The sequence below is a fragment of the Giraffa tippelskirchi genome, chromosome 2, assembly GCF_054371585.1.
Source record: "Giraffa tippelskirchi isolate mGirTip1 chromosome 2, T2T-mGirTip1v1.2.pri, whole genome shotgun sequence".
NCBI lineage: Eukaryota > Metazoa > Chordata > Mammalia > Artiodactyla > Giraffidae > Giraffa > Giraffa tippelskirchi.
In genome coordinates this window covers 8,263,577-8,286,717 of record NC_137276.1, presented here as the reverse complement: position 1 = coordinate 8,286,717, position 23,141 = coordinate 8,263,577, and the positions used below count along the sequence as shown (strand labels likewise).

Sequence of the window (23,141 nt, the reverse complement as noted above, 5' to 3'; positions counted from 1 at the left end):
CCGCCCTCACTCGTCAGCCCCCACACCCTGGGTAGGAGAGGCCCCCTGACTCCTCCTGGCGGCCCGGCGTCAGCGCCCCATGCCCCCACAGCTTTCCAATCTCTGCAGATGGACACACAGCGGGCTCTTCTTCCCTGAGCTCCCCAGCACACAGAGCCTTCTTTTGCAAACAGTCCGTGTGGGAATACTCAGGACTACCAATGACTTTGTAAACACTTCCCGAAAAAATAAACAGTGTTAAACACATGCGGGTTTTCAGCACGATGGCTTTTCTCCCACCAGTAACGAGATGAGGTCCCTCCCCGGGCGGACACTCCTGAACGGCCTTCAGAGGACAGGGCCTGTGGCCCTGACCCAGAGCCGGCCGGCTCCCTCTCCCTTCCCTGGTGGCTCACAGCGCAGCCCCATCAAAGGGACCTGGTGTCACCTTTAGGGCCCATACCAAGGTGTGTCAGTGACACCCAGACAGGCAGCTTCGGAGAAGCAGAACACCCGAATTCACCAGGAAATTAACCCGCGGCTTAGGACACTCTGCTACAGTCTTTCTCAAGACTGCTGCCTGGGATTCCAAAACCTCCGAGGTCTTAAAGAGGGAAAAGGGAGGAGAGCGAAGCCTTAGGTGGCGGGGGTGCGCGATGCGCGGTTGTGATGACCTGTACATTTCAGCGCCACGCCCCCTCCACCAGATTCCATCTCTTGCCCACAAGGGAGTTCTCCTAATTTCCCTTTGAGCTCATTTACATTAAAAATTAATCTGTCGGTGCTAGGGAACAGCCTGCTTTTCAATCCTCATGCAAAATCTGCTATAGAGAAAACATCCCTCGGCCTTGCAATGCCAGAGCTCCTATTCTGCCTGAGAACACGTCTATCGTGCACCAGTCGATGCTTCCAGCAACCTGGAGAAGCTGGGCTGGTGGGAGGTTTTCAGCAGCGGCTGAGTCACCAGAGAGACTCTCATCTGTAGTGGGGAGGCGCACGGCAATTTCAGAAGTGTCAATCCGGCTCAGCTCCCTGCTCCGCAAGCTGGTCTACGCCTTGAGTCGGGATCCTGCTGTCACTCATATGGACACAAGTGAAGGAGCTGAGTCCAGGCTTAGGCACCTACGCAGACTGGCATCCTTACTGCTTACAGAACTCTGCCCACGTGGGGAGCCTCCATCCTGCTCATGGCTCACAAGTTCAGTCCCTTCACTGAAAGACCTGACCCACCTGAGGTTACACCTCCCCAGGGAAGACACAGGCAATGGCCAGTGGATGGGAGATGCCTTGAGGAAGCGGTTGGCTGAGACCCCTGTTGTGACCTCTCCCTCTGTTGGTTCTGCCCTGTCGCCCCTCACGGGGGCTGGCCCCAAAACATATGCCCTATAAACTTCATTTGGGGGCGGCCTCCAAAATCACTGCAGATGGTGACTGCAGCCATGAAATTAAAAGACGCTTGCTCCTTGGGAGAAAAGTTATGACTAATCTAGACAGCATATTAAAAAGTAGAGACATTACTTTGCCAACAAAGGTCCGTCTAGTCAAAGCTATGGTTTTTCCAGTAGTCATATATGGATGTGAGAGCTGGACTATAAAGAGAGCTGAGTGCCAAAGAATTGTGGTGTTGAAGAAGACTCTTGAGAGTCCCTTGGATGTTAAGGAGATCCAGCCAGTCCATCCTAAAGGAAATCAGTCCTGAATATTCACTGGAAGGACTGATGCTGAAGCTGAAGCTCCAATACTTCGGCCACCTGATGCGAAGAACTGACTCATTGGAAAAGACCCTGATGCTAGGCAAGATTGAAGGCAGGAGAAGAAGGGGACGACAGAGGATGAGATGGTTGGATGGCATTACCAACTCAATGGACATGAGTTTAAGCAAGCTCTGAGATATGGTTAAGGACAGGGAGGCCTGGCGTGCTGCAGTCCATGGGGTCGCAAAGAGTCAGACATGACTGAGTGACTGAACTGATACTGAACTGATAAACTTCCTGCACCCTCTGCCGCAGAGCTGGCCTTCCAGTAACTGACCTATGACAAAGATGAAAAGCTTGGCCCCTCAGTCCAAGTGACGTGGGATCGAATCCTAGTCAGGCCACTTATTAACCAGGTGACATCTGATAGGTGACTTAACCCCACTGAGCCCACACACATCAGCTGTGAGGTGTCAAAACAGTCCTCTCACCCGCTTGCAAAGTTCAGAAGAGGCAATGCCTGAAAATGACTTAGCACTGAACCAGGCTGAAAAAAGTGATCAGTGAACGGTAGGTTGCCACCTCTCCACTGGAGGAGACTCCAGGAGGGCAGACGGGAAGGACTTGGCTCTCCAACGTATGCACTGCATCTAGCATATCAAGAGGGCTCAATAAACATTTCGTGAGTATCTGAGTGTTTGATCTGGATATTGTTATTATTACTTGCTACTATTGTGGCTTAATAATAGTAACTAATAAGTATATTAGCCGGGAGAAATATCAATAACCTCAGATATGCAGATGACACCACTCTTATGGCAGAAAGTGAACAAGAACTAAAGAGCCTCTTGATGAAAGCGAAAGAGGAGAGTGAAAAAGTTGGCTTAAAGCTCAATGTTCAGAAAACTAAGATCATGGCATCTGGTCCCATCACTTCATGGGAAACAGATGGGGAAACAGTGGAAACAGTGTCAGACTTTATTTTTTGGGGCTCCAAAATCACTGCTGATGGGGACTGCAGCCCATGAAATTAAAAGACGCTTACTCCTTGGAAGGAGGTTATAGCCAGCCTAGATAGCATATTTAAAAGCAGAGACATTACTTTGCCAACAAAAGTCCATCTAGTCAAGTTTTTCCAGTGGTCATGTGTGGATGTGAAAGTTGGATGGTGAAGAAAGATGAGTGCCACAGAATTGATGCTTTTGAACTGTGGTGTTGGAGAAGACTCTTGAGAGTCCCTTGGACTGCAAGGAGATCCAATCAATCCATCCTAAAGGAGATCAATCCTGGGTGTTCATTGGAAGGACTGATGTTGAAGCTGAAACTCCAATACTTTGGCCATCTCATGCAAAGAGTTGACTCATTGGAAAAGACCCTAATGCTGGGAAGGATTGGGGGCAGGAGGAGAAGGGGACGACAGAGGATGAGATGGTTGGATGGCATCACTGACTCAATGGACATGGGTTTGGGTAAACTCCGGGAGTTGGTGATGGACAGGGAGGCCTGGCGTGCTGCAATTCATGGGGTTGCAAAGAGTTGCACACGACTGAGCAACTGAACTGAACTGAACTGAATAAGTATATAATAGTTACCATTTGCCCAGCACTTTTAAACACACTAGACAGTAAGTCACTTCATCCTCACGACCCAAGATATGCGACTGAAAGTGAAAGTGTTACTTGCTCAGTCATGTGCGACTCTAGGTGAACCCATGGACTGTAGTCTGCCCGACTCCTCTAGTCCATGGAATTCTCCAGGCAGGAATACCAGACTGGGTAGCCATTCCCTTCTCCAGGGCATCTTCTCGACCCAGGGACTGAACCTGGGTCTCCCGCATTGCAGGCAGATTCTTTACCATCTGAGCCACCAGAGAAGCCCCAGATATAGGACTATTTCCCCTCATTTCATCAATGAAGAAACAAGGCATAGAGAGGTTGAATAACCTGCTGAAGGTCACACGTCCAGAGAGCCGCAGAGATGGGGTTCAAATACAGACCCTCTGGTCCCTGAGGCTGTGTCCCTATCACAGTGATCCTGGGTCCCTGTTCACCACCCACACACCCCAACAGCCACTCTGGAGATGGAACGACATTCACGAAAGGCTCAAGGTTCCAGTCCAAAGGTTCCCTCCTGCTCATTACTCTCTGTCCAAATGAAAAAACTGCACATAAATGGATTCATTTCATTAGCAGCCTCATTCCTTCCATTCCTAGCTTATCGTCATGAAGAGAATAATCTATTTAACCAGCCCAGTGGGTTGTTAAGAAAATCAGTTCATAAAAGCAGATGAAGAAAATAACTCCCCACGTTCCAAGGCACTGGGGACAAGACACTGGGTCTCAAGACGCTGGGGTCAAAATCAAGTTCTACCCTTAATGGAGCTGACTTCTCCTTCTGCTTTGGCCTCTCTCCATAAAACGTGAAAACCGAAGACTCCTGAGGTGGTGGTTACCATGCACTGTGGGAAGATCACCCGAAAAATCAAGCCCAAGATACAGGGATGGTAAAGTCCCTGACTGATGGTGCAGGACCACTCTCCAAACATCCCGCAAAGTACACTGAAGGGATGGGCACCTTCTAGCCATTTTCTGCATTTCTCGGGGGCTGTAACCACGTCTGCATTGAGTCAAACTCCATCAACTGTCTCACAAATGAACAGGCAGGCAGCCAATGTGGGCAGTGTTGAAAAGAAGTCTTTTCCACTTAAGAATTGAACTAAATGAAGGAAAACTCTGCTTGTAATTGGTGGCTTCTTTTTAATTAACTGGGCTGATTTAGCCGAGGAGCTGGAATTTTAAATTGTCGTTATCTCTCACGTAGAGAAACTTGCGACAGGAATTCTTGGCTGGCCCTTTGACCCTAAGAACCATTCCATCCACATTCCACTATTCTCTCTTCTTCTCCAGAAAGATAAATGGGCTTGCTTCTCCGGAAGCTTTAAAGTGGTTGATTTGATTTTGCTTACAATTCCAACATTTTCAAACCCTCTGCCTTTGATCAATTATAGACAGGAAGGCTAAACGTTAATTTTAAACTAGAAACGAAGATTTTCCCACTCCTCTCTGAGCCTACTTGTACAAGGAAAGAAAACTTCGGCCCAATCCCACGGGCAGGGAGAAACTCAGGGCATCTCCCACTTGCAGAAGTGCAAGGTCACAGAATGGCTAGAGTGGCTGACCGCCTGGGACCCAGTAAAGACTAATGGGAACTAAACACCTGGTATTCATCATCCTTTCTGGTTGCAATGGGAAATGAGCCAGCCATTTCAGACAGGCCATGAGACCCAGGGCTCAGAAAAGAAGACAGTCCTATTGTTACATCCTTTATAAATGTTTAAAAAGCAGTGGAACAGCTGCTGCTGTCAGTAACCCCCCAGAAGACGCACATGTGCACACACTGCCCTGCGCATGCGGGGTCGCTGCCACTGCGCACCGTGCTACCCAGCACTTCCTCTCCTTCTGGCCATAAGGGCGTGGTTTCCCAGGGGAACGAGAAAGCAGCACAGAGAAGCAGGTAACTTCTAAGGTGGTCCCGAAGATCCTCACCTCTTGGTATTCATCCCCTGTAACCCCCTCCCCTTGCCTGTGTCCTGGACCACGTGACTTGCTTCTCATCGAGAGAATGTGGCAAAGGTGATGGGCTGTCGTTCTTGTGCTCGGATTACCAATGATGGAGGCTCCCAACTTGGCAGCAGCTCACTCCTTTACGGGCTCTGATGGAGCAAGCAGCTTCTGATGATGGGGTGGCCCACTGGCAAGGTACTGAGGGCAGCCTCTAGCCAATGACCAGCAAAGAACCGTGGCCCTCTTCCCACACTTCCTGGGGAACTGAATTCTGCCAACAACTGCATGCACTTGAAAGCAGATCCTTCCCCTATCGAGCCTTCGGATGAGACCCTGCCCTGGTGACACCTTGACAACGGCCTTGGGAGAGCAAAGCTGTGCCGGGTTCTGACCCACAGAAGACAGTTAAGTGTGTTGTCTTAAGCTTCCAGGTTTCTGGGTGATTCGTGATGCAGCAGTTGATGACAAATGCAGTCAGCAGCCCCCTGATGGGGTTAGCTTCCTGAGGAGGCTGTGTGGCCATGGCACCCTGCCCTTCTCCTCCGCACCATCACGTGTGCGTGAGAATCAGTGCCTCGCATTCCTGACAAAGGGCAGTTCCTGGGGGGCAGGCGTCTGTGTGCGTCTGCTCAGCACCAAGAGCAGTGCCCAGCATGTGCCTGGGATGAACTCTTTCTGTTAAGTGAGTGTCAGGAAGGCAAGAACTCTCAGTTCCCAGTATAAACAGAGCATTTGTTCTTTTTTGGAGAATAGCATTGAAACATGTATATTATCATATGTGAAACAGAACACCATTCCATGTTCGATGCATGTGACAAGGGCTCAGGGCCGGGGCAATGGGATGACCCAGAAGGATGGGATGGGGAGGGAGGTGGGTGGGGGGTCCAGGAAGGGGAACACATGTAAACCCATGGCTGATTCATGTCAATGTACGGCAAAAACTATTACAATATTGTAAAGTAATTAGCCCCCAACTAAAATAAATAAATTTATAAAAAAAAAATAAAAAAAAAAAGGAGAGAGAAGACTCCTTGGGATGGCCATCTACTAAAAGGGGAACTATGGGTTGAGGTCTGAGAGGTGAGTCGGGCAGGCCTGGCTCCTGGCTCAGTATCTGAACCTGGGCAGCGTGATGGCCCTCGCTGTTCAAAGCTTGTCTTCATGGCTCCTGTGTCCCCAGAGGTTGAATGAGAGCTGTGGGGAGAGGAACACACCCACGGAAGCTGGCTCCGCTCTCTGAGAACACGCAGTCCTTCCCTTCGTGTTCTCCATCCTCCCTGCCCAGAGTGCTCCTTCCCCTTGACCATCTCCCTCTCTCTTTACTTGGCAAACTCTTACTCAGCCCTCAAAACCCTGCCTGGCCTCAGCTCTTCCAGAAAGGCCTTTCTCTGCACTCTCCACTGGCTGTTCCTTCCCTCTTCGGTGCCACACTTCCCCCTCCCTCCCCGCCCTGGCTGAACTGCAGACCATAACGCCCACCCCTGTCTGCAGCTGGTGTTGAGCGCCCCATCCGCAGTGCTCCCATTTCTGTGCCCAGGGGTGACAGAGGCCGGAGTTTCACCTTCTTGGCCCTCTGGAGTCGAGGCAGGTGACCTTCCTCAGAATGAGGAACAGGGAGACGTGATGGGAGGACAGTGGCCAAGCAGTGAGGCCCCCGCCCCTTCCGAGAGAACGGTACAGCCTCGTGAGCCACAGCGGGGGTGGCCTGGGGGAGGGCAACAGAGCAGCTGTGAAAACACCTCTGTGGGCAGTGCGGGGTCACTTAGTCACCGGGCCTTTCAAGGCTGACGGTTATGTAATCACGTACACACGGGAGCACCGCTGGTTTGGGTCAACTGTTCTCAAGCCGGGGGGTGCCAGCAGCCCACTCCCTGGGCAGAAGGGCCGAATTTCTGTCTCCCGAGGTGTGGGAAGCGGCAGGCTGGACATGGCAAGCTGCCCTGCGGTCAGGGCAGCCTCAGGACCAGCGTGGAGGGGCTCCCGAGGCCGGAGGAGGTGCAGCGGGCAGAGTGGAACAATCTGCAACATCAAGATGGCCCTCGTGGTGCCACACAGGGGGGCTGCAGGGGTGGGAATGGGGCAGGGGCCATCCAGCTCTGTGACCAGATCACTGCAGGGCATGGAGGCCACTCCGAGAGCCATGGGGGGCCCGCGGAGGTAAGTCAAGAATTCGAAATGAAAGAAGCAAGATGTGAGACTGTATAGTCACACAGCTGTACACACACCACACCACACACACACACACACACACATACCACTTCTCTGCATAGATAAGTATTAGCTTGGAAGAAAACAAACCAAAATAAAAATATCGATTATCTGGGTGGGAGATTATGGGTGTTTTTTAAACGATTATCATTTGCAAGGCTACGGGGCCAGGAATGTCTGCTGTCCGAGGAAGGAACCAGGGGTGTGTTAGAGTCCTAGGACTGCTAATAACGAATTATCGCCGACTTGGGGCTTATTCTGCAGGAATTTATTCTCTCACAGTTCTAAATCCAGGTGTCAGCAGGGCTGGTTCGCTCCGGGGCTTCTGAGGAGAGTCTGTTCCGGGCCTCGGTCCCGGCCGTCCCTGGCGGTCCTCGGGGGTTTGGGGGCGTCATACCAGCCTCTGCCTCATTCTCACACAGCGTTCTCCCTGCATCTGTGGGTCCCAGGATCCACAGCTCCTCTCCCCATAAGGACACCAGCTCCTGGGTTAGGGCCCCCCCTCATCCAGTGTGACCTCATCTTAACCTGAGTCCATCAGCAAAGGTTCTATTTCCCAACAGGGTCAAGTTCACACACATCTTTGGCGTGTGTGGGGATGTGGGGCATAATAACCCTTGTGCTGTGTGCTATTTGTGACCCCATGGAATGTAGCCCTCCAGGCTCCTCTGTCTATGGGATTCTCCAAGCAAGAGTAATGGAGTGCGTTGCCATGCTCTCCTCCAGGGGATCTTCCCGACCCAGGGATCGAACCCAAGTCTCTTATGTCTCCTGCATCGGCAGGCGTGTTCTTTATCACTAGTGCCACCTGGGAAGCCCCCATAATAACCCATAACAAGAGGCATTTAGTCCAAAAGAAAAAAAGACACAAGGCCCTGACAATGTTTTCTACATCTGGCAGACTCTCCCATTTAGAAGGATTAGACTTGATCTATGTAGCTCTATGGGGAAGAAATGGGTCCAAAGTGTGGACACTCCCAAAAGACAGACCTGGGGTCAGCGTAGGAAGGATGCTCTCACAGGGCTGTCTGAGCAGAACTGGGTTGTCCTGGATGGGAACTCTTGGGCCAGAATGGAGCCTCTTGTCTCTGGTGCAGGGGTACTGGTTGGGCCAGGAGGGACGTAATGGACTAAATGATTTTAAGTCCTGGCAGCCCTAAGATTCTGCCACGCACACAGCCGTTGCCAATGACCTCAGCATGGCCCAGTGCTGGCCCAGCCACCCTCACCCAGTCTGCTCAGGACCACACTAGCCTGGCCTCATCCACACTGAGCAGCTACCACACTTCACAACAAAGCAGCTCTGTCGTTTTCTTCCTCTCAGGAAAGGTGCAGCTAGCCCTTTCAGAGCCGACAGGGTAAAGGCATCCATCAAGGCAGAGCACAAAGAATCATGGGAGTTAAACCCTACAGAGAAACCCGACACCCCTGATTCCAAGGGCATTTCTCATGCCTGGACATCACCCAAGGGGCAGTTCCACATCCCCAGGCCAGACCTGGCAGAGGCTGAAGGCCCACAGGCTAGGGTCAGAATGGCTAAGGAAACAATCCACAGTTTGTTTAGCAGTGAAGATTGCCCTAAGAATAACGTTTACATAAGAAATAGCAGTAACATCACGTTAAGCCTGTTTATTTAAAGAAGAAGCAGCAGCAAAATCTTGTCTGTGATGAGACGGAAGACTGGCCTTCAAAACTGCCTTTTCTTTTCCCAAAACAAAAAAATCCACCAATACGCTGCTCACCTCTCCACGGGATCCCTGAGCATGACAATCAGCTTTGCGTCTGGCTGGAAGGCGTGGATGAAGTCCTGGGTCAGGAAGGGGGGCTCGCCGTCTGTGCCGTTGTCGTAGAAGAGCGTCCAGGCGTTGTTATCCCACATGGTGGAGGCACTGGCCTCTCCTGGAAACAGAAAACGCTGTGAGTGAGTGAGGCTGAATTACAGGCTCCCGCAGAGCAGCCTGAACTAGGAGCCACACCTGGCTGTGATGCCGTCTAAAATAGCTGTGCATGGGTGAGCTGGTCCAGGGAGCGGGCAGACTGGACTCTGGGAAGAGGAGGCTGATGACCACCCTCTGCCACACCGTCACCCCCTCCCTGCAAGGACCTCCATCTGGAGATAAAGGTGATCTGAGCCACACTGAGCATCCCTCTTCCTCCCAGCTCCTCTCTCCAGGATGTGGCAGAAAAACCTCTATGAGCATCTGGCCTCCCAATTTCACAATGTGTAACTTTGCCTATGGCACACAGTTCCATGGCATTTTAAGGGCCTGCTGAGAATACACTAGATGGTTTCCTTCAAAAGGTGGAGTTCGGGCAAACTGACTCTCATTAGGAAACTGCATGCGATCCACATCAATCTTCCCTTGAAATCACAAGGGTCAGTCCCCGAGCACACTCGAAGAGGAAGGCTTTGCAGGAAGGCTCATGGGACCTTGGTCCTGCGTGCCCACCCACCCCGTGGCCTGGCACACAGCTGGCATTCACTCAGTGCTGGCTGGGTGAACAGGAAGCTGGTTCTAGCCCGTTTGATCATGGTCTGCATGACTGAAGCGTGATGAGGTTAGTTAAGCACATTCTAGGCCAGGAGTGAGGCCAACACACAGACTTTCAGCATTTCTATCTCATAGACTTGAACTGGTTCCCTGACTTTTTTTTTTTTTTTTTAAGAATAGTCTTCAGAGATTCAGAAAGAAAGGCAAATCAATCAATTAATTATACATTTGATTTCCCGACATTGTACACGGGACTATATGACACATCTCAAAGTCACTTATTCAGGGAAAATCTGAGCCGGAAGACGAAGTCTCTTTGATCACTGATGAGCACATCACAGTTAGGCAGAGAGTTAGCAGGGTCCTATTTATTCTGTTGGATGTGCAATCATGTCCAGGTGAGCATTTCTATTCTGATCTTTCTTTCTATTTTTTTTAAGAGGTAATACCCTAGAACACAGTAAAAAACAAGCCAATCTGAAGTCCTTTGAAAATTCTACTCACAATGAATAAGAGAATGTTAGGACAAGGGAAGTACCTAGAACGAAGTTGGCACAAATTTTGTCAGTCTCATAAATGAACTGGTTCTATGCTTGTCCATCTATCTAACTGTCTGTCCATTTACCCATCCATCCTTCACTCATCCTTCATCCATCATTCACTCATCCTTCATCTATCCATGCAGAAAGCTCTGATTTGGTGTCTAAAATGTGCCCAGCACTGTGCTTGGCACTGTGGATAGATGACAGAAACAAGACAGACAACCCCCTTTAATCTCAAACCTTACAACCTAGGGGAAGATCAATAACTCAATAAACCATCAGAGCTTCACTTGAGCACTTTGACAGAGCAGAGCAGGGGGCCTTGAGAGCCCTGAGAGAGAGCAGCGGCCTTTCCACATGTATGGATCCCCAGCCCAGAGAACCCAGCCACTGGAGTCCGTTCCTGACTTCAGCCATTAGCCCAGGCCACCGAGAAAGGGCCCTCTATGATCCATTGGCCAAGATGAAGAAAGTTCAGTAAGCTTCTTCCAGGGATCTAACTGGAAGAAGCTGAAGCAGAGTTTCAGGGTTGGGAGGAACCCAGAAGTGATCTGGTCCAACAAACCCATTTTGCAGATGAGTTGACTGAGTTCAGGAACACAAAGACCAACTTGTCGCATGGCACAGAGCTCGCTGGTGGCACAGCCCGGGCTAGATGCCAGCTTTCCATCTACCACAAAACTCAACAAACTCTGCTTCAGGTAAACATCAGAGCATGGATATATTCTTTAGTTTTCATTTCTAAATCTAGAGGTAAATAAAATGAGAAAACCAAACTAAAGCCTTCCTTTTTTTATTCATCAGCTTAGGCTCTATTTTCTGACCCTAGGATGTATAGTTTTTTAGCTCTTTCACAAGAACATGAGATTGTCCCAGAGACATATGGTATGGGTGGTGGTGGCTTAGTCACTAAGTCGTGTCCAACTCTTGCGACCCCATGGACTCTAGCCTGCCAGGCTCCTCTGTCCATAGGATTTTCCAGGCAAGAATACTGGAGTGGGTTGCCATTTACCTCTTCAAGGAATCTTCCTGACCAAGGGATCAAACCAGGGTCTCCCGCACTGCAGGCTGACTCTTTACCAACTGAGCTACCAGGGAAGCCCACAGCCCTATGGTATGGGAGCCGCAGTCAAATATTAATTAAGATTTGTAATTTGGGTGTTAACTCAGAGTTGCAAGAAAACAGCTAGTACCCAGTTTGGACTGCGTAAGAGGGTATGCTCTCATCTGGCTTCTGGGATTCGATTACTTTGAGTTAAAAATAAATAAACCAGAGCTTCAGCATGTAAGTCAGTCCCCTCGGACATGGGACACATAAGTAAACAGCCGTCTTTCAGATGGTTGATTACAATTCTTCTTAGTCACTGATAGAGTAACTGAATTCAGAGAATCAAAATATAATAGATTTAGGAGAATGAAAAAATAGATCGCTGCCTCAGGTAACCAATGTAAGATAAATATGTGATTCGATTTCTCTCTCTCAGAGGTTTAAGTGGATAAACGTCTTTTAAGCTGAATCCAATAGAGAGGGTGAACAGGTATGTTTTTTATAAAACATTCCTGTGAATTAAAAAAAAAAAAATGATTGCTAATCAAACCACCTCATTTTGAATGTCTAAAGGCATTAGGTTGACAAGACCGAAGCTTTTCCAACAGCAATCAGTCACCCACGATGCACAAAGGATGCGTCTGTTTCAGGAGAGGCCACCTCCATCTTCACAGGGTCCCAGAGGCCAGGGAGCACAAATGCCACAAGAATTAAACCGATGACTAATTGGTTCATTTTGCATTCGTGACCCCCCATCCAAACTTACTCAGATGGGCGTGTCATGAAAAGAATCCAGTGTGCAAGCTTAACTTTGGTAAAAGCAAGAAATGGCAACATTTTTAAAAAGCCATTTCAGGTGCACTTGAGTCTCCACGGGACTAGAGAGTCTACCAAACATTTCTGCTTTATGGAAAATTTCACAAACAATATGAACATTTTACACAGGGGGAGAGGGGTGAGGGGAGTCCCTGGGGAAATAGGCACTCAGCAGCTGAGGGCAAATGTCAGGCAAATGCTTGCAGGTGCAGTGAAGCCCGGCCCGGCCCAGGGCAGAAGCTCCACGGAAGCCATACCTATAATGATTCTATTCATCTTGCTCGGCTCCTTCGCAGCACTGGCCTGCAGTCCTTGATGAATCTGGTGTGCGGCCAGGTCAAAGAGGTCCAGGTAGTCTTCCACGGGATAGCGGTCCCGCAGCCCGTCCCTCAGGCGGACGATTCCTACAAGAACCAGGAAGCAGGGGTTACTGAGGACAAAGCTGCCACGCTGGGCTGGTGGCCTCCAGGGAGTGACCACAAATGGATGGAAAGGTCTGAGGGCCCAGCTGCAGCAGCCAAGGCTTGACCCCATGAGCTGCAAGAGAGGGAGGGACGTCTGCAAACCAGCCGCCCTCTTTTAAGCCAAGTGCCCTTTGAGGGGTGGAACACACCACCACTCAGGTGCACAGTAGCCCCTGAAAGGACGGCATGCCTGTTCGGGAACTATAATTGGGTCTACCTGGAGCGCCAGAGAGGTCGGGGCTGGTTAACATGGGCACCCGGTGAGGTCCCCCAGGGGCAGGCAGCAGTGGCATCAGAATACACACGATGAATTACAAGAAAAAACCTCCCATCAGAGGGGTCATATCCTCTGAACCTCAGATGTATCTTTTTTTTGTCAGGGCTCCCCAGCACCTTCCTGAGGTTCTTTTCCATCAGTAGTCTGTCCATTTCTCCAAACAATAAGGAGAACTGATGGTCCCTTGGACAGACACCTGAGTGATTCTGGCATCAGCCACATGCAGCCTAAATTGTCCCTTGCCTGAGAGATGGGTAAATTTCACTTGAAAATGTATTGACAACACACTGCCCCAAACCACAGCCACCAAGGTTAAGTGGAAAGTGGAGAGAGAGTATCCACAGGCAAACATTAATAGGTTCAAGGGGATACCGGACGCCAGACTCCAGAGGCTGTATGCCCCCATGACTCTCCCCTTGACCAGCAAGAACCTGGTCTTCACGGGGGAAGACAGTGAGTTGTGTAGGGGAGGGCCCCCTACATTTAAGCACAGAAACTCTGGCTTCCACAGCTGCCGCTGCCAAACCACAAAAGACATATTTATACTTCTGTTCACTCTGGGAGAAACAGCAAAAGGATTAAGTCAAACGTTTGTCAGGAAACACACTAAGAGTTGATCTCAACTTAGGTTGTACTAAGAAAAACTTTCAAAATTCCTTTCCAAGCAGCCTAGGTCCTTTCCACGGAAACTGCCCTCCAGGCTCACCCAGACTTTGGCATTTGTTATCCCTTAGCTCCAGTGACCAAACGTCTCCTGGAAGAAGGGAAAAGGCTAAGGAGAGGAAGTGGTGACCCCGGGGGCCGAGGGGGTGGCTCAGGCTGGCTCCAGGCTTGATGGAGAAGAAACCAGCCTGCAGGAGTCATGAGGTGGTGGCTACTGTCAACCTCCTGGGAAAGGGGTGCTGTGAGCAGGGTGGCCCAGAATTACCTTCGTGGGGCTTTCATTCTGACCCTCTTGAGGCCCACGGGGCAGGCAGGTCAGAGAAGAGGCGGGAAGCAGCTCAGTGACAGGCTCAGGTCCTGGGATGCTCCAGCAGGAAGCTGAAACCTGGCCAGACACAGCCGCCTTTCTTTCTCCTGCCTCCTCCCGGTGCAGGGGTGTGGGTCTGGGGGCTCTAGCAGGAACAGCATTGAGCTGCGAGCTGGGAGCAGAGAGCCCCCAACAAACGTCCACCTGGATGGTGCATGTCCCAAGGCCCTTCAAAACAAGAAGAGTGCCCGTCTGACATCCTTTCGCTGGCCCTGCACACAGCCGGCACTGCATAAATGCTCACCAGGTGATCGGGAGCTGGGTACTCAATCCTGCTGGGTGTCTGCCTGGGGATCGCTAAACCACAGAACTCTCTGATCTCCGCCTCTCGGCGTGTTTTCTCATTTCCCCAACTGCCTCCCTACTGGAGCCTCCCAGAATGCCCCGCTTGGGTCAGTCTCAGGGCTCCCGCTCCAACCCTGACCCCTGACCCCAGAAGGAGCGACAGGGTGAAGGTGGCCGAAGCACCCTTGCCATGGGGACATGGCGGCACGCACCGAAGCGCTTCCGGGTCCACCAATGTGGCTCCTTGATGGCAGAGAACTTGACTTCCGGGTGCAGCCGCAGGCGGTCGTAGAGGTCAGTGGTGCCGCACTTGGGCTGCCCGATGATGTAGAAGTGCGGCAGGCAGCGGAGGCGGAAGTGCTTGCCGTGCGCGTGGGACAGGTGGCCCCAGAAGGCCTTGCGCAGCGTGTCGAAGGTGGAGCGGAAGCGCTTGGAGTAGAGTACGTAGGAGTTGGTCAGGTAGGGGTCGGTGGTGTTCCTGCCCGTGAACTCCTCGTACCAACAGGGGCTCTTACTGTTGGGAAGAAATTTGTGCGGGATAACGGAAAACATCTGCAACAGAAAGAGACAAAAACGGAGAGACACACTGAGGGGGAAAGATCTGCACAAACACACTCTGTCGTCAGTATGATCCTACACTGAGGCTTATTACAACGTTCGCATGGGAAGTATTGTTGGATGATGACAAAATACTAAAATAAAGTAAACTTGGTAAACAATGACCATGCTTTTCCTAAACCCCCAATAAAAATAAAATGTGAAGAGACTGAAAATACAAGTTCCGTCAAAATCCCTTCTACCATGATTTATCTTACCCACACAGACTATATAGTTGTATATTTAAGTGCCCGTTAGAGACAAACATGGTGATTTAGGACAGACTAGAGACAGGATGAGAGGGATCTACAAAAGTAATTTTAACTGCCAGGACCACCTTGCAAGCAAAACATCCCAGAAAGGAATTATTAGAATGGGGGGTTCCTTCAACCTTTTTAGCTGCACCATCCAATACAGAGTTCCCTTGTTGGTGTTAACAGCATGGACACAGCCCTCCCATTGAACTCTCATCCATAAGGCTGTCAAATTACCACTATTACACTTGAGAAATTTTTGGTCACTTTCTTGCCAAAGGTGATGATAGGAAAGGAAGCAGCCATTCTTTCAAATCAGGCTACTCACATGCAGTTCCTGTTTCTTGAGACCTTCTGTGTCTGGGGGATGTCTGGCGGTGAATCCAATCCTGGACGTGATGCTGTTGATAATTAACTTAATACTTGCATAGTCCTTCACGTATGAAATATTTACAGAGGATTGGTGATGATGCTCTTTGGCATCACTCGGATTTTCACCCTCCATCAAGCTGGGATTGCTGGGGAAGGCTCCGTAATGGAAAGGCGATGAGATCAGAAGCTCTTGGTGGACCCCAGAAAGGATGTAAGAAGCCATCACCAACGTCATTATTATCAATCCAAAAACGAGGCTGCATCGCTTCCCTTTCTTGAAGCGCAAAAACCCACCCCAGCTCTCATTCCCATCAGCCCTCACTTCGAGAACAGCCAGCAAGTTCATCTGCTTACCGTCCACTCGAAACACAATTTTGTTTTCTGCTTTGCACACTGGGCACTCCTGGCGACCGTGATGGGAGCCTCCTCGGCAGCTGACCTGCTGTGTCTGTATGTCATCAGGTGACAATTGGATGCAGCAATTAATGCAGTGCCTCATGGTAATGCCCTTGGACTACTGGCCCATTGAGCCATGGGCGAGCCCCTGAGGAGTCTGGATGCCTGCAAGTCGTGCTGTAAAACTTGAAGGATGGCTCAGTGATCACATAAGATGATCGGAAGGCGCAAGCAACAGAAACAAGAATAAAAACGAGCAGGTGCCAAAACACCAGAGAATGAGGGATCACGTTCTTTGGTTTGTCTCCGAAAGATAACACGAATGATGTCCAATTGTCATGTTCTGTAATCCTGGAAAAAGCCACAAGGTCAGGAGCAATTCTTCCTGACCTTCAGGTTTTTCCCATGGCACCAAATGAAGTGGAAGTGTTCTCACTGGAGAACATGGAAACAGCCAAGGGATTAGAAGATCTCATGGCCTCAATGAGAGATGGACAGATGCACCATCCACGCAGAGTCCATGGAGATTTCTTCTTTCACATCCTATGTTCCTTTGAAATGTTTCCTGTTCATGGGGAACAAAATCCTTAAGATGTCGGATTACCTAAACAACAAAGAAAAGAGGTTTTATTACATTAGATGATGACAGCAATCACCCTGGGAACATCTGCCAAGGAGAGAAGTTCCCGCTTCCTTTCCACTTCTAAGCTTCAGCCACGCTGGCTGGGTCACAAGCAAGTTACAGAAAATCATATAGGATGAAAGGAGAGGTGTCAGGTGCTTGGTGTTTGGCTTTCGAGTTCAATCTCTGCTACCAAATGTGACTCCAACACCCCCTCCACCAGCACCTTATTAAACACCTCCAATTTCACACAACCCACATATTCTGTAATGTCTGTGCCAGGACACAGCTAAGTGACTGGAACCCCTGCTCCCAAACTTGGAATCATTCTTAGATTCATGCACAGTCAGTCACTATGAATTTGAGGGATAAATTGAAATAACAACTCTTTTAAGTCAACAAAAAAATCCAAGGAGAATAGTTAAGATGGGAGCAGGCAGAGAAAATATTTTTCCCCTCCCAACAGCACTAATAGTCCCTTAACCTAGAGCTAACATTTATCATCAGTGTAGGATGCAAAAGTTAATGAAAATTTAGAAACACTGAAATGATTCTCTCCTTCAGTAGAATGTATCATATTAAAAAAAATTTGACTTTAAGTTATTAAGCAATTAAATCCAACATGCAGTACTCCCCTGAGTAACAGAACACTTCAGACCCTGAAACAATTTTTCACTTTCATCATCCTTGGGAGAACATGATTCTTAAAAATCCATTAATAGAAGTTTGCAGTTATAAAATGTATTGTTGCCCAAGTGACACCTCTTAGTAAATGTTGTAAAAACAGCAAAGAAGGAGACCTATATGGTTTCCAGCAGTAGTAGGACAGTGCTAATGAGCCAACTGTGTGACCTCGAGCCAGCTGCATAACCTTTCTGAGCTCTGGTTTCCTCACCAGTAAAATTAGGATGAAAGTATCTCCCTTTCAAGTGTGTAACAAGTACTAAATCAGCTAATGCATCTGAACAGTTTGCAGAATGCCTACACATGTTTAGGATCCCATAAAAGAGAGATAACATGAGTAATGATAGCATCATCAACGACTATTACTATTATGTTTTTTCATTGTCAGTGAATGCCAAGAACGTCTGAAGTGGAATCAAAGATGGACAATCACATCACAGTATCTTTCCTTAGCACCTGAGAATCAGCTAAAGGTGGCAGACTCACTTCTGCCTCTGCACACACACACACCCGTTCAACAATCCTTACTGTCCCCAGGGAAGGTGGTGTTAACTAACCCTGCATAAAGCCCCCCTCGTTTTGGCAGAGAGGCCAAGCAATCAACTCACCAGCAGCAACATCCCCTTCTCTTGGACAGAAAGGCCCATGTTTTATCAAAATCTGATGACCATGAAATAGCCACGCAGTATTCCTAAAATGTCTTCCACAAAATGTTCTGCGTGGTCAATAGGTCTTCAGGGCTTAAATTGCCTGGAGAAAGGTGAGATGGCCCAAACGACACAGACTTCTTTAGAGCAGACTTCACCTTTTCACTGTGAACCCATAAGAGAGGGATATAATACACAACATTTCCAAAATAAAATTGGCTATGGAATTCTAACTAATGTCTCAAGGAAGCAGTTTGAGGAATGCTAGTGAGTAAAGGCTGAGATAGGGGTCAGAGCAGTTCTGAGAAGCACAGAACAGAGGGGGCCGTGGGAGCAAACAGCCCGGAACCAGGCCAACAGCTCGGGCTCCACCACTCCCTCATCCTTGAGAGTTTTTGGAGGGACTCGGAGGAAACCTCAAGGCTCAGACCTCTGCCTCCAACTTGCTCAACCAGCCCGGAACCATCACTTGCTACAAACAATTCTCCCAAACCAAAGAAACAAAAGGGCAAGCTCCCCTACTCAGAAACCCCGTCACTAAGCCAAGAAAACATTTTTCACACGGCGAAGACAAGGCCAAGCGGGGTTAAAATGAGATTCCAGCCAGCATCGCAGGGGGGAGCCAGTTTGCACCCTTCTGTCTCTATGGCTGCAGGAAGCCTAATTAGATCTTTTCCAAAACATGGTCTTTGAAGCTCCAAGACAAAAATGTACAAAATCTGGACTCACCAGAATGGGCAAAACATTCTTCAACAAGAACAAAGGTTTTCTAAGACAAGCACAATAAACAAATAGACCTGAGTAGTCAGAGAAGCTGACAGTCTCAACAGAGAGGCCTGGGACACAGCAGTCCAGAGGATTTGTCCCCTGGGCAGGCTGCACCCTCCAGCCAGACCTCCCACTCCATGTCTCACTTCGTAAAATGGGAGCAGAAAACTGGGGAGACAATTCCAGGGGCCTGCAGAGCCTAAACACTCAGATCCAATGTTATCTCCTATAATTCACTCCTTCATCCCTTCCTTCCTTAATTCTCCAGATCCCTCCTGAAGGAGGACTCTGCACTGGGCACCACCGGAGATGCACGTCCAGGTTTGAAAGTGTCAGTCGCCCAGTTTTGTTTGGCTTCTTGTGACTCCATGGACTAGCCCGCCAGTCTCCTCTGTCCATGGGATTCTCCAGGCAAGAATACAGAGTGGGTTGCCATTTCTTTCTCCAGGGGATCTTCCAGACTCAGGGATCAAACCCAGATCTCCTACATTACAGACAGATTCTTTACCATCTGAGCCACCAGGGAAGCCCGCACGACCAGGTTTGGGGGCCTGAAACCAGGACGTGATGGGGGTATGATGTCATACAAAAGAAATATCTGGTCTTTGTCCTCAGTTCCTGACACAGCGCTTCTAAAACCCTTGGAACATCCTGGGTAAGAGGGGTGACAGGGACAATACCTTTTGTCATTCGTAACAAGCCCCTTTCAACCACACCTCAGTTTATGTTAGTGAGGTGACTCTTGGCAGGGGAGGGGGGCCCAGAGAGCTTCAGGATGGGACTGCTGCTTCTGCTGCTAAGGCGCATCAGTCGTGTCCGACTCTGTGCGACCCCATAGTTGGCAGCCCACCAGGCTCCACTGTCCATGGGATTTTCCAGGCAAGAGTACTAGAGTGGGTTGCCATTGCCTTCTCCTCAGGATGGGACTGGTAGCAGGAAAAACTTGGAAGCTTGGAACTCTCAGCCCTGCCTCTCCAGCCTCCAGGGAGGGGGAGGGGGCTGGTGACTAAGTTAATCCCCAATAGCCAATGATTTACTCACTCATGCCTACATAATGTTATTGTTGTTCAGTCTCTAAGTCGTGTCTGAGTCTTTGCGACCTCATGAGCTGCAGGCCCTCCATAATAACCCTCTAAATGACAGGATTCCTAGAGCTTTCTGGTTGGAGAGCCCGTGGAGGTGCTAGGAGGGCGGTGTATGTAGAGAGGGCCTGGAAGGTCCATGACCCTCCCCCAGGTTCACTCTGTGCATCTCCTCCATTTGGCTGTTCTGGTATTGTCTCCTTTGTAATGAACCCGTAATAGTAAGGAAGGTGCTTTTCTGAGTACCGCACATCATTCAAGTTAAGGAACTTGAGAAAGGACTGTAGGAACCTCTGACCCTGCAGCCAATTAGAACAGAAGTGTGGGTAGCCTGGGGACCCAAGACTTGTGACCCAGGCCTGAAGTGGGGGCCATCTCAGAGGTGGTGGTGGTTTAGTCACTAAGTTGCATCCGATTCTTACGACTCCACAGACTGTAGCCCGCCAGGCTCCTCTGTCCATGGGATTTCCCAGGCAAGAATACTGGAGTGGCTTGCCATTTCCTTCCCCAAGGAATCTTCCCGACCCAGGGATCAAACTCGAGTCTCCAGCAGTGCAAGCAGATTCTTTACCGCTGAGCCACCAGGGAAGCTCCAGTTTCAGAGGACTGAGCCCTTAACCCATGGAAGCTGTGCTAATTCCAGGGGGTTACTAGAAGAATTCAGCTGAATTGCAGGACACCCAGCTGGTGTCCGGAGAAGGCAATGGCACCCCACTCCAGTACTCTTGCCTGGAAAATCCCATGGACAGAGGAGCCTGGTAGGCTACAGTCCATGGGGTCGCTAAGAGTCGGACATGACTGAGCAACTTCACTTTCACTTTTCCCTTTCATGCACTGGAGAAGGAAATGGCAACCCACTCCAGTATTCTTGCCTGGAGAATCCCAGGGACGGCGGAGCCTGGTGGGCTGCCGTCTATGGGGTCGCACAGAGTCGGACACGACTGAAGCAACTTAGCAGCAGCAGCAGCAGCAGCAGCAGCAGCAGCTGGTGTTTGGAGAGTTGGAGATTTTGCCGGTGTGGCAAAATTCCCCCCCCGGGGGGGGGGCTCTCTTTGAGAAGAAAAAAATGTATGTTACATTTACATGTTTTATCGAAACATCTGACCAGCATATAGTATGTAAAATACTTGATTAAAAACAGCAACCATATGACTAGTGAGTGCATTGCTGTGAACAGGGCCTGGAGCCTTGAGGTTTCCAGACCACCCTCATCCAAGTGGATGGGACTGGTACAGGAGTGACCATAATAGGGAGACCTTTGCCCCACCTGGAACTTATATTCCACCTGGAGTTAGGGGAATCGCAGGACAATAGACAATCTAAAAAGTCACAAATGAATAACAACATCTCAGATGCTGGAAGAAAGCACAAAGAGAGAAAACAATGACACCCTTAGAACAGGGGCTCCCCATGCCGCACCAGGGCTGGATGATTCTTTGTTGTGGGGGCTGTTCTGTGCACTGTAGGATGTTTAGCAGCATCCCTGGCCTTCATCCACGGGGAGAACTGCTGCCTTAGAGGAAGGAGAGGTAGAGTAGAGAGGACGGCCAGGGAAGACCTAATTCAGGAGGGTTCATCTGATTGATGAGAAGGAAGCCAGTCACGTAGGGACCAGCGAAGTAAAGACCCCGCAAAGAAGGGACGCTGGAGAGCAAAGCTGTGGGGACCACCAGGAGAGCAGATCCCTGGGTTATGGGGCAGGAAGGGGGTGGGAAACAGATGGGAGAAAAGGCAAGGACCAGACTCTGGAAGGCCTGGAAGGCTGGGATCGGTCCACACACAAAGAGGGATGCACACTCTGGATTCTTTCAAAAGGATCTTTAAAATACATATAGCTGGGAACTAACACACCTCAGTGAAGAAAAATCAAATTCATGCAGCTAGACTGAAAGGAAAATGGATTGCTGTTTTTTTCCTGGGTTGAGATTTTCTGTATGCCACAAATTATCCCAAGAACGGTCATTCTGAAACCTAACACTCAGGTTATTCTTTCTTAAGAAATAAGCAGTAGGTATCCCCTGCACTTCACCTGTCTGGAATGTCCACGTTTTGGTGCCAGTAGACTCCGATTAGTCAGGACTCCTGGCTCTCCCATTCAGGTATTAAACCAGAGTCCGCAGGCATGCATTTCAGTGAGATTGCACTCCAGCCAGGCCTCAACGCTGTACCCTGTGGATGCAGGCTGTAATCATGGGAACCCAGCACCACTGTAAGAGATCAGATAACTGGTCCCAAAACAGAAAGCGTTCAATTACCCAGCCTTGGCTAAGATGGCCCCTATTAACCTATGCACCCTGAGCATCATTAGCAAGCCATTTATAACAAAATTGTAATCGAGAGACCCAGATATAGCGCTTCAGATTAAGTAATTGAATGCCCCCTCAGCGTTAAGATCGATAAAGGGCATCCAATTTCACCCTAGGTAAACCCTATGAAATAATTGTAGCTATAAGCTGATACAGCAGAAGAAAGATGTACAAAACTTCCAAAGAAATCGGGATGAATTTAAATAAATGGCTTCATTTAGGTAGAACATTTACATCTGCCCTCTGGGAATAGAGGGGGGGGGGAAGTAGCTAATTACATTCTTTTACTTCAGGGTTTTAAGGAAAAAAAATTGATGGGTCTTAATTAACCTTTACTAAAACACAAAGCCTTCTTCTGATTACTTTGTCTAACTGCTGACATTTCTCTTCGGGCTATGTATATGGAAATACATTATTTTTTTCCCAAGGAATATTAATCAACAAGTGGCAAAAGGAATATTTTTCACATTTAGCTCAAGGATATCCTAGTCTGTGACTGGGACTGAGAAGAAGGCTAACAAGAGTGGAGAATTCTGTACAAACAACAGATGCTCAGTCTGTCTCATACCTGGATCTCATGCCTTTGACCACATCACAATCAGTAAATAGAAAAAAGCTACATTCCTCAATTCACAACGTCGGTCAATAGCACAGTGGGAAGAATACGGTCAGCAGTCACATGGGCCAGCAGGCTTTAGTTGTGTCCACCTGGTGACCTCAGACAAGCCCCTTAAGTGACCTGGGCCTCTGGATTCTCAACAGTCCTTGACAGTAACAAATCACATATAGCACTGGAGACTGGGTGCTGGAGCAGGGTTCCCCTACTTTGACCTTGAATAAGCCACTAAACCTCTCCCTTCCTGTTTCCTTGGGTGCAAATTGGAGATAATCTTAGGGTCTATCACGTAACAACTCATAGAACCCATTTATGTCCAGCGTGTAGAAGAATGTCTCACCCACAGTAAGTGCCAAATAAATCTTCGCTATTATTACACACACACAGTGCTGGCCCACA

The 23,141-nt window shown here is 49.2% G+C and overlaps 1 protein-coding gene across 6 annotated transcripts in view; it reads right to left on the bottom strand.

Annotated features, from left to right (window-relative positions):
• Positions 1-23,141, bottom strand: part of CHST15 (carbohydrate sulfotransferase 15) — an 88,048-nt gene that overhangs the window by 19,815 nt on the left and 45,092 nt on the right. For 5 of the 6 annotated variants that reach the window (XM_081573399.1, XM_081573403.1, XM_081573404.1 and 2 more), the window contains 4 exons: positions 15,578-16,621; positions 14,611-14,950; positions 12,600-12,746; positions 9,187-9,343 (listed from right to left, as the gene is read on the bottom strand). In XM_081573399.1, the coding sequence (XP_081429525.1) occupies positions 9,187-9,343; positions 12,600-12,746; positions 14,611-14,950; positions 15,578-16,120 (1,187 nt within the window). In that variant the 5' untranslated portion in view covers positions 16,121-16,621. Of the gene's footprint in view, positions 1-9,186; positions 9,344-12,599; positions 12,747-14,610; positions 14,951-15,577; positions 16,622-17,931; positions 18,194-23,141 lie in introns of those variants that run through there. The other variant, XM_081573402.1, reaches the window with a different exon arrangement.